The 16,885-nt window shown below is 41.3% G+C and overlaps 1 protein-coding gene across 1 annotated transcript in view; it reads left to right on the plus strand.

The window, feature by feature from the left end:
* The window catches only part of LOC126481781 (odorant receptor 4-like), a 104,575-nt gene extending 90,141 nt beyond the window's left edge, over window positions 1–14,434 (plus strand). The window contains exons 7-8 of the mRNA XM_050105736.1: window positions 7,644–7,799; window positions 14,378–14,434. Of these exons, the coding sequence (XP_049961693.1) occupies window positions 7,644–7,799; window positions 14,378–14,434 (213 nt within the window). The remainder of the gene's footprint in view (window positions 1–7,643; window positions 7,800–14,377) is intronic.
* The last annotated feature ends 2,451 nt before the right edge of the window (window positions 14,435–16,885 follow it).

Raw genomic sequence — 16,885 nt, forward strand, 5'->3', positions numbered from 1 at the left:
TGGCCGATTTATGCGTCCTTCACGTCCTACGAAACACCCGTCGAACATCCTGTCAAGGGTCAGCCTAGTGTTAATTGCGGAATGTGCAGGTGCACCATCATGCTGATACCACATACGTCGACGCGTTTCCAGTGGGACAGTTTCGAGCAACGTTGGCAGATCATTCTGTAGAAACGCGATGTATGTTGCAGCTGTTTGGGCCCCTCCAGTGAAGTGAGGACCAATGAGGTGGTCGCCAATGATTCCGCACCATACATTTACAGTCCACGGTCGCTATCGCTCTACCTGTCTGAGCCGGCGAGGATTGTCCACGGACCAGTAATTCATGTTCCTTAGATTCACTGCCGCGTGGTTTGTGAAACCCGCTTCATCGGTAAACAGGTAGAACTGCAACGCATTCTCTGTTAATGCCCATTGACAGAATTGCACTCGATGATTAAAGTCATCACCATGTAATTGCTGATGTAGCGACACATGAAACGGGTGAAAGCGGTGACGATGCAGTATGCGCATGACACTACTTTGGCTCAGTCCACCGGCTCTCGCAATGTCCCGTGTACTCATGTGTGGGCTCATGGCAACAGCAGCTAACACACCAACTGCACCCGCTTCTCGTGTGACGGGCCTGTTACGGACCCGTTTGCGCGCTACGACCATACCTGTTGCATACAGTTGGCGGTAGATATTTTGCAATGTGCGGTACGTAGGATGCTCTCTGTCCGGGTACCCTTCTGCATACACCCTGCGGGCTTCAGCTGCATTTCGTCGACACTCGCCGTAGATGAGTATCATCTCCGCCTTTTCAGAGTTCGAATAAACCAAGGTCACAGTTCCTACAGCACTACACTATCGCCGGACGGTGTGGCCGTGCGGTTCAAAGCGCTTCAGTTTGGAACCGCGTGACCGCTACGGTCGCAGGTTCGAATCCTGCCTCGGGCATGGATGTGTGTGATGTCCTTATGTTAGTTAGGTTTAAAGTAGTTCTAAGTTCTGGGGGACTGATGACCTCAGTAGTTAAGTCCCATAGTGCTCAGAGCCATTTGAACCATTTGTTAACTACACTATCACAGACGTCTAGTAACACGGTGTACTACAGTTGGTCTGCGTGCGGAGACGAATGCAGAATAACAATAGCAGCAAGCGCTACATGCGGACACTGCGACAGCTAGACCAAACCACAACAGTGCACTACAGCCACACTCGTAAACACGGTCGTCATCGTAAACATGTCCCTGCAGATGCTGCTCGCCGACCGTGGCCCGTGTTTGGTACAACAAGCAACTGAACGTCGGAGGTTTCAAGCGTCAACTTTGGGTTACAATATCTCCGGATGTAATTAATATTTTACAATGCAACAAACGGCACTGATTACGTATTTGTTTATATAAACGTAGGTTTGTGTTAAAAAACATACTTCTGTGCATTTTTGTATGGTTTGTATCAAACAATTACACTAGCCCCTCTCCTCACGGTCGGTCTGTGGAATCGGTTCGTCAGTATTTGATGTGGTTTACGAAATATATCAAGCGGTAATGTTAGTTGACTCACCCTGTATACGCAAGGTGACGTTCTTTTATGGGCAACTGAAGTGCCCGAACGTTGCAGCGCTTGTATCCAATTTGAACGAGCTTTCCTCGACAGACGCTGGTTCAAGGCAGTGCAGGAAAGTCTCAGACACGAGATATTCAACCCCGCACCATTCAGTGGCAAATACGGTAGTCTACGTGGCTACTTTGAAAAACACTTGCACAAGATACTAAAATGTAAACTTTCACGGCCGGAAATATCATGTCAATTATAATTATCCGGGCTGTTATGCCGTGGTCGGTTGATGAATTCTGTGGTGATTCCCAACGTTTCGTCTCCGACTGCGGGAGACATCTTCAAGGGGGTCCGTAGCTTGATGGAAGGTCCAACACACACACTGGCTCGCTACTGACTGCCGCTAAATTCCGTGTCCGCGCGCCCCCGCGCCGCGGCGTGACGTCACGTGTTTTGAAAACGTCAGTGCAATTAGCCGCTGTCCGTCGCCGTCGATCGCCGTTGCCATCACCCAGTAGTGGACGGGTGGTACACATCTTCTTTAACACCGGCATCCATATACCGCTTGCCAAGGGAGGAAATTTTGCTGTTAGTCCGCGTTTTGTGCCCGCGGAAGAAATTATAGCCAATGTAGAAGCAGGAATTCGCAGTGTAGATTCTGTAACAGCTGAAGAAATCCGTACAGAAAAAAATGGTTCAAATGGCTCTGAGCACTATGGGACTCAACATCTTAGGTCATAAGTCCCCTAGAACTTAGAACTACTTAAACCTAACTAACCTAAGGACTTCACACACACCCATGCACAAGGCAGGATTCGAACCTGCGACCGTAGCGGTCCCGCGGTTCCGGACTGCAGCGCCAGAACCGCACGGCCACCGCGGCCGGCATCCGTATAGAAACAGTGAGAATATTAGCCAATGCAAAACCGCCTAAAAGTAATATAACTGTGGGTGAGAGAAGAGCTTTAAAACTCCTGAATGACGACGACAGTATTTTGGTTCTCCCAGCTGACAAAGGAAGCGCAACGCTGGTTATGGATGTGGCCGACTATCAGAGAAAAATTACGGATCTACTGGATCCGCAAGCATATAGGAAGCTGAATAAGGACCCCACTAACAACGTTCTCAGAACTGTGTCGCGGTTAATAAAAAAGTCCTCCATTGAAGAGAGTGTGCAGAAAGGTCTCTGCAGTTCGGTTGCGCTACCACCGAGGCTTTATGGATTGCCCAAAATTCATAAAGAAAATGTTCCGTTAAGACCGATACTAAGTGCCATTGGTTCGCCCACCTACTCGTTAGCCAAGTTTTTGACTACGCTGTTAAAACCACATGTGGGCCTTTCGGACTCGTATATAAAGAATTCGACACATTTCATCAGCAGATTGAATGGCATAGTGGTCCAGCCGGAGGACATATTGGTCAGCTTCGATGTGGTATCGCTGTTTACCATGGTTCCACTTAATGATGTATTGGAACAGCTGGATCGAATTTTTCCTGCCGATATTTTAGAGCTGTTTAAGTGTTGTTTGACGACCACATACTTCAAGTGGAATGAACAGTTTTATGAGCAAACGGATGGCGTGGCTATGGGAAGCCCCTTAAGTCCCGTAATTGCTAACTTCTTTATGGAGAAATTCGAAGAACAGGCCTTAGGTACTGCCATCAAGAAACCAAATGTATGGTTCCTTAGGCCTGCCAAGGACGCTCGCAAACCATTGGAAATATCTGGAGTGTATAGGATCCCATGCAGCTGTGGTGATGTTTATGTGGGTACCACCAAAAGAACTGTTTCTAAACGTTTGGAAGAGCACAAGGGAAATTGTAGAAGAGGAGAAACGGAACGATCAGCTGTTGCGGAGCATGCTTTCCAGCCAGGGAACCACAATATTCGTTTCGAGGAGACGCAAGTACTAGCGGCCACGAGCGGATACTACGAAAGGCTCTACAGGGAGGCAATCGAAATCGCTAAACACCCAAATAATTTCAACCGAAAGGAGGAGGGCGTCAAATTAAACGGTATATGGATGCCGGTGTTAAAGAAGATGTGTACCACCCGTCCACTACTGGGTGATGGCAACGGCGATCGACGGCGACGGACAGCGGCCAATTGCACTGACGTTTTCAAAACACGTGACGTCACGCCGCGGCGCGGGGGCGCGCGGACACGGAATTTAGCGGCAGTCAGTAGCGAACCAGTGTGTGTGTTGGACCTTCCATCAAGCTACGGACCCCCTTGAAGATGTCTCCCGCAGTCGGAGACGAAACGTTGGGAATCACCACAGAATTCATCAACCGACCACGGCATAACAGCCCGGATAATTATAATGGACCTGCACAAGACACACTACGAACCCAGTATCACACGTAGACGTGTTAAAAATTTTGAAAAGTCCTTTACCATCGCACGTTAGAGAAAAATTAGTCACAACGCCAGAGCATGACACTGAATGTTTTCAGTTCTTGAGTCTATCGACTTAATCTATGTGGAAAGACCAGTAAATAGAACAACATAAAATTAGTCACAACAACATAGTTATGTAAATCAGTCACTAAAACGTGAACCAAACACGCAGCAAAGATGGTAAACACAACAGCAAAGTTACATACCCAGAGATGACGAGTACGGTAACGGGAACGCAGAAAACAAACGATTTAAAAGAAATTTTCAAAACAACAGGAGTAATTTCAGTGCTCGAGCGAATTACAATCCACCATCACAAGGCCCTATGCCGAACATGAACAGAAGCAGTCAGCCGCAGCAGTGGCCGACGCGCGGGAAGAATGCCATTCCTTACGCTGTACCGCACACGACCTTCGGGCAGCAAAATAACGCCACAGCAGCCAACGAGACAAATTGGAGAAGTACCCACACAGTGCAACTAACTGAAATTTCTCCAGATAATGAATTAAGTCACACACGCCGTCGGAAAACATCAACCTGTCGTAGTTAAGCCTCAGGCTCTTGATCTCTCTGGGAGTGGGGGCAAACCAAAACTACAAACATGTTTCATAAGATTTGACAAACAAGGTGACATCAAGGATGATCTATATCAGCATGAGTTGGATACAACAAATAATATCCAGGAGAACAAGTACAAGCCATCATTAAGGGGAAAATATTTAATATTGACACACAGTTAATTTTAGATGCAGATTCAACTACCAACCTAATGTCAAATACATTTTTCTGTGAATTGAAGAAGAGAGGCAAATTCCCAACATTTCCCGTCCAAAATTGCAAGATGCAAACTGCTACAAGCAGTAAGACTAAAATGGTTAAAAATGAGACACTTATTCCATTACAAATTGAACATTTTACAGTAAAGTACAATTTTCTTATAATTGATAAAAACTTCTATAATTGTCTTATTGGCATGGGCACGTTTAGAACATACGAAACACAGATTGACACAGGTAATGGTAAATGCCTCTTTTGTGTAAAGGATGATATATTTTCTATTGATTTAGTCAAAACACCTGATGAAAGCAACAAAAGAAAACTAGTCAGATGTTGTAGTACAATATTCGTTTCCCACTGTATATTACACAAACAAATTTGATACTGAACAAGAAGCAAACACTGACGTTAGTTACGAAATTGTAGAGCAGAAACTAAGTGAATCGCAGGTACTAAATGATATGCAACGACAAGAACTTTCTAACTTGTTATTTAAGTACGCAAATGTTTTTAGTAAGTAGTCAGGAGCAATCAAAGGCTATGATTATAAATTTGAAGTATACTCACATGAAACATTTTGTGTAATGTCATATCCTATTCCATGGGCAAAACGAGAGGCAGTAAGGGAAGACATCAATCATATGATTAAATGGGGAACTATACAACCTTAATTTTTCACCCTATTGTCCTATATTACCAGTAAGTAAACCAGACAGGTCGGTAAGATTAGTTCTCGATGCTAGAGGTGGTAATAAAATTTTAGTACCAATACGCATAAGATCAGACAACTTGGACGAACAGCTTCTAAAGTTTTACAATACAAAATATTTCAGTATAACCGATCTCAAGGCGTCCTACTAGCGAATAAAGCTCCACGAAGAAAGTCGAAAATATACAGAACTTGTTTGTGGTGGCAGAAGTTACGAATTCCGTGTTCTACCTTTTGGATTGAACATTGGCGCAGGCGTGTTTATATCTGCACTGGACAAGGTTTTAGGACCAGAACTGCTTCGCAAAGTCACTGTGTGTGACAAATGTAAATGCTCTACAATTAGGATGGATTAATAGCAAACGTTTGTCGTCGCTCTTCATAAAAACACAGAGACATCGAGAACGCTCTTTACAGTGATGAGAGATTCGTCGCGATTCTCCATTGCCAACCTCACAATGTAAAGCATTTGATTAACAGATTCATATTACAGATGTACTCTTCGCCTACAAAACCAGACTTTCTCCTACCAAACGGCAGTGCCCAATCCAGAGAACAGCGCCAGCACACCGATCAGGTCAGACACCTCCATACGACTTCCCAAGTTTTTGTGTGATGCCGCGGCACAGACAACGTCACATGGCGCGTACGAATCTCAATGACTCGTATAACCATAACTGAGTGAGTCCTCCCACCAAACCTTACTGATGTCCCAAAGACGCTTGCGTTTGTAGAAACCGATAACTAGGAACAGACGTGCATCTTGGAATTGAACCTGCGAGTAATTAACACACGAAATAATTTCAGCAGTGAAAGTTGCGAGTCTAATGAACAAATTTCAGAGTGATAATGGAAATTACAATTAAATGAATACCATTAGCTGCTTACAGGCGTTGACATACGTCAACGTGGACAGATGAAAACGTGTGCCCTGACCGGGACTCGAACCCGGGATCTCCTGCTTACATGGCAGACACTCTATCCATCTGAGCCACCGAGGACACAGAGGACAGAGCGACTGTAGGGATTTATCTCTGGCACGCCTCCCGCGAAACCCACATTCTCAACGTATTGTCCCGCACTACACTCATTACTCGCGGCGCGTTGCCGATTCCGGTAAGAGTTCGGGCACTGTTTGTGCATTCGCACAGAAGAAGAAGATGGACAAGTGGCCGGTGAGCCTTAACTATATACATACTAAGATGGTATCTTATTATGGAAACTTTATTCAGTATTTATCCACTTGATAAAACAATCTAAGGAGTGTCTTGCGTTTCGAAACGAGAAAACTGATTCCACCATACAACCTACAATATAAATTACGTGCCTCGCGGGTCCCGACGCAATTTCAGTTTTTCAAATAAAAGCATAATCCCACAACCGACCGAGCTAGGTGGCGCAGTGGCTAGACACTGGACTCTCATTCGGGAGGACGACGGTTCAATCCCGCGTCCGGCCATCCTGATTTAAGGTTTCCCTAAATCGCTCCAGGCAAATGCCGGATAGTTCCTTTGAAAGGGCACGACCAAATTTCTTCCTCGTCCTTCCATAATACGATGAGACCGATGACCTTGCTGTCTGGTCTCCTTCCCCAAACAACCCAACCCAACTCCCACAACCGAGAAAATTTGTGAGCTATATGTTTGTCCAGTTTCGCCTGATATCCCATTTTCAAACACCTGGAATTATCAGAATAATACTATTGTTTAAATATTTAGAATGTTAGGTAATAAATATATGTAACTGTATGTTATGTCTACACATAGGTTCGTGCAAATTCTCAGCTTTAAAAATAAAACTGCTAATATGGACAGATGTTGAATAGCATTTGTCAAATTTTACTATTCTTCTGAATCATCACCATTTCTCAGAATGAAATACGGTAGTTTTAAAGTTGATAACGCTCGCAAGCATTACTGTTCAGTGATAGTTATCATTTAACATTTGACAATTTTAGGTATTTTATTTCGACACTCTACAGTTTGCACAAAATTATGTGGAAAGGAGCTTGCTTCAGTTCGAGTGTGTTTATGTATTCATATAGCTTTTGTATAATATTGTAATTATTTAAACCGTTCTGGTAACATAACGAGTAAGCCCAGCTGTTGAAGTTGGCCTATCACAAAGAAGGTTTACAAATTCGGGGAGTTGTGCAAACATGTTTTCATTCAGAAACATCACAAGATATTTTTTTTTCTTCCGTTGTGCTTTCAGAGCGAGCGCCTGCAGGTGTCTGTGTACAGCTGCGACTGGACCGGGGGATCCCCGCGCTTCCTCAGGGAGCTGCGCATTTTCCAGTGCCGCACGGGGCGTCCCCTGCTGCTCACCGCCAGCAAGTTCTACACCATCACCAGGGAGACATTCCTACTGGTGAGCGATCAGCAAATCTGAGCCATACAGCAAATTTTCATTTTCTGAAAAAAAAAGAACTTGCTCTCTGTGTCAGGATATGCTACATAAAATTTTAATTGCTTAATGATGTCAAGATAATCGCATTCAGGGCCTCATTATCAGCAAACTTCATTTATTTTCCACTTAAATGCATTTCAACACAGTGTGTTCACCATAACAATTTCTACATTTGTAAAATTCTTTCTCCAACTATCATGTACTGGTACTAAGTCTGGGTGATATCAAACTGATTACATCCATTGAACCCCCTAAGTTGCTGTCTAGATATATACACTACTGGCAATTAAAATTGCTACACCACGAAGATGACGTGCTACAGACGCGAAATTTAACCGACAGGAAGAAGATGCTGTGATAAGCAAATGATTAGCTTTGCAGAGCATTCACACAAGTTTGGCGCCGGTGGCGACACCTACAACGTGCTGATATGAGGAAAGTTTCCAACTGATTTCTCATACACAAATAGCAGTTGACCGGTATTGCCTGGTGAAACGTTGTTGTGATACCTCGTGTAAGGAGGAGAAATGCATACCATCACGTTTCCGACTTTGATAAAGGTCGGATTGCAGCCTATCGCGATTGCGGTCTATCGTACAGCGACATTGCTGCTCGCGTACGTCGAGATCCAATGACTGTTAGCAGAATATGGAATCGGTGGGTTCAGGAGGGTAATACGGAACGCCATGCTGGATCCCAACGGCCTCGTATCACTAGCAGTCGAGATGACAGGCATCTTATCCGCATCGCTGTAACGGATCGTGCACCCACGTCTCGATCCCTGAGTCAACAAATGGGGACGTTTGCAAGACAACAACCATCTGCTCGAACAGTTCGACGACGTTTGCAGCAGCATGGACTATCAGCTCGGAGACCATGGTTGCGGTTACCCTTGACGCTGCATCACAGACAGGAGCGCCTGCGATGGTGTACTCAGCGACGAACCTGGATGCACGAATGGCAAAACGTCGTTTTCTCGGATGAATCCAGGTACTGTTCACAGCATCATGATGGTCGCATCCATGTTTGTCGATATCGCGGTGAACGAACGTTGGAAGCGTGTATTCTTCATCGCCATCCTGGCGTATTGCCCGGCGTGATGGTATGGGATGCCATTGGTTACACGTCTCGGCCACCTCTTGTTCGCATTGACGGCACTTTGAACAGTAGACATTACATTTCAGATGTGTTACGACCCGTGGCTCCACCCTTCATTCGATTTCTGCGAAACCCTACATTTCAGCAGGATAATGCACGACCGCATGTTGCAGTTCCTGTACGGGCCTTTCTGGATACAGAAAATGTTCGACTGCTGCCCTGGCCAGCACATGCTACAGATCTCTCACCAATTGAAAACGTCTGTTCAATGGTGACTCAGCAACTGGCTAGTCACATTACACCAGTCACTACTGTTGGTGAACTGTGGTATCGTGTTGAAGCTGCATGGGCAGCTGTACTGTACACGCCATCCAAGCTCTGTTTGACTCAATGCCCAGGCGTATCAAGGCCATTATTACGGCCAGAGGTGGTTGTTCTGGGTCCTGATTTCTCAGGATCTATGCACCCAAATTGCGTGAAAATGTAATCACATGTCAGTTCTAGTATATTTGTCCAATGAATACCCGTTCATCATCTTCATTTCTTCTTGGTGCAGCAATTTTAATAGCTGGTAGCGTATGGAAGTGCTAAGCGGACAGAGGTGCAAATCTCTTGGCCTTGTATGACGAGATTCTGATGATATTCACTCGTTCTCCTAAGCAGGATTCTTTGGTGTACCACAGCTTGTATGACGAGATTGTGATGATATTCACTCATTCTCCTAAGCAGGATTCTTTGGTGTACTGCAGATGACATAACAATTCTTTGCGAGTAACTTTATTTCCTCTATTAATCAGTTATTGCATTGGAGATTTTATTAGTAGAGAGTAGAAACGTATCAAGAGAGTGCTTTCATATACTGTACAATTTTACAGCCTCTCGTCTACATAACATACTCTTAATTTTTCTTACATGTATTCGAATGCATCTCTCTTCTCTGTTTATGGAGCTGTTTGAAAAGAAATACGTTTATCTTGAAATTATGGATTTTGAAATGAACTAGATTCCACGAAACACTACATTTCCCTGTTACGTTATTTGTTGAAAAGATTCGAAATAACCACATCATTTACTTAAAGGAGTTCAATGGTTTAAGATTGTCTTGTTATTATAAACTGTCTGTATTTTTAGAATTCGTAGAAATTATTTTAGTTTTTCAGGTAATTTTATAATCTCAGCTACATTAAGTAGTTCCTCAAGTCCATTTGTTTGCATTACAAATAGAGTACCAACACTGGAGCATATTTGTTAATACGACTGTCGATATTAGTGTAACTATATTTACGAAATTTAGTCGCATCATCTACAAATTGTAAGAGTACTTACTGTTTCATGAAGTATCGAATATACCGACTGACATAGTTCTGCCTCGCATAAAAGTGAAAGAAAAATGCCATATATGTTTTTATATGGAAGTTGATCTTACTTTATCGAAATGTTGTTTTTAAATCATAACCCAACTCATTTGACATACTTAAAAATATTAAACTGCTGTGTACAAACCAGTTATAGAGTACGATAACATTTAATATAAACGTTTGGATGATATAAGAATGTTTTTCATATAATTTAGCTATGAAGCACAAAGTCAAGACGAGGTTTATCACGTTTAGGTCCCTCGAACGTAATTTAAATAACATTCATTGAAATTTTCAGGGCATACTTATGGAATTACTGGGAACACCTCACAAACCCGTCGTAACAGATTATCAACCTGAGAGACGATGCTTGTGCTCATCGTCTGAATTGCCTGTGACTAGAAAAGAAAACTGTCACCACTTGTTTACTTTATAAATCTCTTTCACTAGTATATTTCTTGTAAATTTGAATGTAATATCAGAAATGAATCATCTTATTATAAACAGTGTTAAGTTTAAGAACTTTGTTACTTTCTAATACTTCAATGCACTGACTGTCTTCAAGGGAAATCTTAACGTCTTTTTTTCCGTCACGAGTCTGAGGAGACGTTTACTTCTGTGTTCCAGCTTCTTATATTAAACTCGCTATCTTCATATGTATTCTTCACTCAACATTATAAAAAATCAGAATGAATGAGATGGCGCAGTGATAAGAAACTGGATTTGCTTTCAGGAGGAGCAGGGTTCGTGTCTCCCTCCGACCATTTTGGCTTAATTTTTCTGTGATCTCCTTACATCGCCATAGGCGGCCTCTGTGATGATTTCCTTCAATAGGACATTGCACATTTTATTCCCCATCCTTCCTCAATCCGAACTCACTTTTGACCTCCTTGCTGGGGGGGCCCTTAAACCCTGACCTTCCTGTTTATTATTTCGACTGAGTGTTTTGTGCATTCAGATTGTTGTCTGTCTTGCAAATATTTAGCTTTGCTAATGACTACAGTTTCTAGTATACTATTCCTAATATCTTAGCCCATTGTGATGTACACATTACGACCGTACATGGACTTCTGCTAGCGCTGTGGTGGTGCCAAAATTAATGTCAGTCGGCTCACCTTTCCTCTAAAAATCAGCTCGGAACCCTCACACGGTAGTGCACGAAAATATCACCCACAGACAACCCAACACAATACAGTAATGGGGCTCGGGCTCTGTAGGAAATTTTTGGACTTCATAATGTAACTGCGGTTTGTAGCCAAGGGAGCCATATCACACCTATGGCAATGTATCCGAAATATTTTTTTAAATAAATGCAGGCAGGAATTGTTACACTAGAAATTATGTACAATTTCACGTTTGATTAAGTGTTTTGTAACTGAAATTCATTGCTTTTCCTATTTACACGAAAAATAACAAAATTAAAGAATGTAATTCAGAGTTTATCCTTAAAAAATCACAGTCCGATCGAGGGATTATGTAGCAATGGATGCTCTCACCTAATTTACGATAAATGACATGAGATTTCCCCAAGAAAAGAAAAAGTCCCAAAGCACTAGTTCAAACTACATGTCCCATTCTAGCTTCTCACTGAAACAGCTTGTTCTGCTCGCAGTCAACGCACCACGAAATTCTTTAAGTCCAGACTGGGAACCTAGAATAATTCCAATCACGCAAACAGAAAAGAAACTCACAAGCTCCTAGGAACGACCCAGCATGAAATTCTTTAGGTACAAAATTGGGGACTTAGAATAATTCAGCGCTCACAAACAGTGACCGTGTTGCCACTCTTCAAACACAACGACTTACAGAAACTGCCAACAAGACACGTCTATACTGAACTCCTCGTTCAAAGATGGCTGCCGCCCTTATAAACCCCCGATCTACAACAGCCGAATTCAAACAAACAACTTAGTAAGACAATTGCTGAAATTCATAATTTAAACATTTAACATACATATTATACATCAGTATAGCAATTTACAAGGTAGTTTTCCGAGAAATCACATAGTGCATTCGTTTTCTTGTACTTGGCATAGCTTCTTTATAAATAACATTTTTCTGTGGCTATCATTAGTTTTTCAGGTTTTTAAGAGTAAATATTAATAAATAATTTAGATTATACATTCCAATAATTTCCTACTTATTTCAAGTTTGTAGCACTGCCACTGTTTTAGAATTTTTATAGTTATTTAGCAAAAACTGTTTTTATTGCGCGAAATACACATTTCGGCCTCGTTATTTAAAAATGTGTACAATTTCAATGAGTCTTCTAAAACTGTCAGATACAACTCGACGAGACGTATCCATAGACGTATTCCGTTCTACAACTGCACAATGTGTTACCGAGATATTTCCCTTTGTGGTTCAGAAACTACACAAAATATTTAATTTGTAAAAACTTTCAAACTAATGCAGGTGTCGAGAGCGTGTCTTCACTCCCGTAATAGCCTTTTTTTCTTCCTAGGGTAAGCCTAGTAGCTCCTTAATGACACATATTAATCCATAGTTGCCGGCCGAAGTGGCCGTGCGGTTAAAGGCGCTGCAGTCTGGAACCGCAAGACCGCTACGATCGCAGGTTCGAATCCTGCCTCGGACATGGATGTTTGTGATGTCCTTAGGTTAGTTAGGTTTAACTAGTTCTAAGTTCTAGGGGACTAATGACCTCAGCAGTTGAGTCCCATAGTGCTCAGAGCCATTTGAACCAATCCATAGTTATTAATTTTGAATAAGTTTATTTTTCATGTAGTTGCGCAGTGCAGCCATGAGAAGGTCTCCATTATTCGCCTTCACCGCCTGGGCTTTTCCCGTCTCAAAGACACTGCCACCTGTGGAGAGAAGTGTGAACTGGCCCCCACTGACTCCTGTGAAACCGATCTTAGGTGTCAAATCACGCGGGCCTCAATCATAAACCCCGCCAAGGCGCTTGCGGTCGCGTGTGTAATCTGAAATCAGGATCTCTCGCCTTCCACTCGGGCTGTCTACGTACAAAATCACTTGACATAAATCTATATTCTGAATATCCTTTACATTTGTCTGGAAGATCTGCAACGTTTTCAAAATATGCTATTGTTATTTGACCTCCCTCTCACATCCGAGATTTTACTACAACAGGCTGGTTTGACATTTATAGTCCTTCAATGTATAGCAGGAAATACCACCACGTCAGGCACACATATAGCTATTCTTGCTGGAATAAAATTCGTATTACTTATTAAATACGAGGACACTCATTTCACGAACACAACTGCATCTGAAAATGACCAAAAGCCGAAATTTGGCAGTACTGTAATGCGATATGTGATATAATAAGGTTTATCTGCGTAATAAAGTTTATCACAGCCTACTGTGGACAAAAAATGATTTAGCGCTCAGAATTTATATTATTTTTCACTGAATCATTAATCGTAAACATATTTCACTTTTTAACACATTTAGCTAATTCTTTCCTGTTTTGGTATGCAGTCTTTATGAGCTAAACCAAGACTTCCAAGACTGTTGTTCTCAACGAGTCATAAAAAGCTGCTTTATGACTCCAGACAATGTATACTTTGAAAGATTTGAAGGGAAAAGTTCGACCAGAAAAGGAGAGATTCTTATTTTCAATTTATTAGTCAGTTACTGTTATATTCACGCTGGTTATCAGTAGTTCAAATTATTACATTTAAATTATACCACTGATACCTTAATTAACCACTGTCTGCATCCTGCTGACAGAATTTGATGGTAAAACACCTAGAAGTCAGGCAATAGTCGTAACCTATAGAGCTTAATATGCTGATCTAATTCCTCTTATTCATATTGTTTCTTTTTACTTGTGCGCTTGCTTGTGTTTGCGCATATTTACATGAAAAGGTGCATGTGCAAGTGTGTTTCTGTATATTTATGTTAGCGTTAGCGAGAAAGTTTGTTTACATGTGTGTGTGCTTGTGTGAGTGTGCGTGCGTATGTGTGTTTGTGTGTGTGTTTGCGTGCACGCGTGGGTGTTTGTAACAAAAGATTTTTGTGGGGATAAATGTAGCTCATGCGTGATATATTTTCCTCTTTGGGCTTAATTAAAATAGATCTTCTTCATTTCTGTTACAGCTGATAAATGCGTCCTACTCCTACTTCGCACTGCTGAATCAGCTGAATTCAAATTAGTCAACGTCCTGGAGCATTCAGCTAAGATTGAGTACCAAAACCAATTCTCGTGAAATGTTAGCGGTCATTAGTAAATCTATAACAGCAAATATATTTAGAACTTTACATGTGTTCAAAAATATTGCTGTACATGTGTTCAAAAATATTATCCCTATTCCTCTTACCTAGCTCAATATCCTCAAGAACAAATAAATGATGAAATTTTGAGATATATTACAATATAGAGTTACTTATACAGGACATGTAAGCTGACATTTCCAGGACCTAGCTTTTCGTTTCAGCGGATAGACGTTTCCTCTGCATCAAATTATGTAGAATTTAAACAACTGATAAGTAGTCACAGTATTTATAGGGGCAATTTACCGAAAGAGACTCTCCTGCTGTAGCAAAATTTGCCCTGTCTGGGACTCATATCATGTTTTTGTGTGTAAGTCACACATTTAACTAGAAAGAAAGAGGTGAATACGTCTATCTGTGTCATCGTCTACTTTGTAGCACTGCTTCCGTTCATATTTGACGCTGTGCTTAAAGCTGAGTACCAACAAAATGAACGTGCCTTAGTAAGAGAACAAATTACAGGCAAGAGACTCTGTTAGACGCTCGTCGTGATGATGATACATCATTTAACATAGGAACTGAGTATATCGATACAGATACTTTCGACGGCACCTCCAAAGAAAACATGCTAACGAAACCAAAGATATATAAGCCAAACGAATATTCTTATAATTAATACTAGAACAGAAACCTTCACACAGAAAAAAGCCGATTAAAAGTAAAACAAGTCTAAATATGGCATATTAAGCTAACAAAATCTGCAGATTAGTATACAAATCCCCGGTTCATTACAATTTAAGTGGACAAGTAACTCTTCGACTCCACTACTTTCTACCTCGTCCAGGGACCAAAAATGATGCTCAGTAGACTTAGTGAATATGTAATTTAGATATTTAGAGGTTCTGCATACATAATACTGTAAAGTGAATTATATGTCATTACCACTATCAGATTTTGTTGCTGAGATGGTATAAATAGTTGTCTGTTACAAATAAATGTATTTATGTTTTAATGTAGTGTTAGAAACGATTAACATTCCTCAGATTTTTAATATACATAGGTTTTGCGAAGCCTTCTTCTCACCTTGGTGAACTGTAGTATCGTACAATATCCTTACGAATATTACATGATTTATAGAATGTGAAGAATGCGACACAGTAAAGGTAAACAAGTACAATTCTCTGTTTGAGAAGAATAATGCGTATTTTAACCTCAATGAATAAACAATGCGTTTCCTGAGTCTATTTATATCACACAGCCTCGCCATAAACCACTTCTTGTGAAAGGGCCCATCCCACTTCAACGAGTAAATTCAGAATTCAGCGTTGCGAAAACTGCATAGTGTAACAATGTTATCTGGATTTAGAGAAGGGTAAAGAGAGGACTATAAATAATTAAAAAGTTTTTAACAAACTGGTAAACGTAGTGGCACATGAAGAGCATTGAAATTTACATAGAAAAATAATTGTTGAGTTAAGAACGGTATACAATTATAAACACTGCCGTTTATTAACAGTTAATTAGGATCATACTGTACATTCTAGAAACCACCTACAAAAATATATATATTCCACGGATGAATATTGTTGAGTATAAAAGGAATAGAAGTTTTTAAATAGGCACTGTCCAGCCCACTGAATTATTAGGGAATGGAAGCAGATTGCGATAAACCCAATTTAGATGGTAACTGAAGAATTTCCTCGACCGAATTTATTTAAGTTGGAAGAATATGATCAGATCATAAAAATCGAAATCATCATTCATTAGTTCAGTAAACAGTAAACATCCACCTTTCAATTGTTGCATTTTTAGAAGACATGCAGAACTAATTACACTTAGATTTATCAATTTGTAAACGCCTTTTATTAAGCAGTTTTTCTGGAGTAATCTGCATGTAGCATTTCGGTTGATGACAGGGATGAAAGCAGGAGAAGTAGCGGTGCCATTTAGTAGAGGTGCTTTTATTATTAAGCAATATGTAGCGTATCTAATGTGAGCAGTGATAGATTTATTATGCTCTGCAGCTAGAAAAGCTAATTAACCATAATAAATGCACTTGAGTTTGAAATTTACCATGAGCACCAAATAAAAGGATTACTTTCGCCATCTGTAGGAATGAAAATAAAATACCTTGCTGTTGTTTCTGTTTGCAGAAAATTATCTATCTTGGATCACTAGATTTATTGTGGTTGCATTTTATAAAAGAATCGTTCAAATGGCTCTGAGCACTATGGGACTCAACTTCTGAGGTTATCAGTCCCATAGAACTTAGAACTACTTAAACCTAACTAACCAAAGAACATCACATACATCCATGCCCGAGGCAGGATTCGAACCTGCGACCGTTGCGGTCGCGCGGTTCCAGACTGTAGCGCCTAGAATGCGGCTGCATTT

Source organism: Schistocerca serialis, chromosome 5 (genome assembly GCF_023864345.2).
Source record: "Schistocerca serialis cubense isolate TAMUIC-IGC-003099 chromosome 5, iqSchSeri2.2, whole genome shotgun sequence".
Classification (NCBI taxonomy): Eukaryota; Metazoa; Arthropoda; class Insecta; order Orthoptera; family Acrididae; genus Schistocerca; species Schistocerca serialis.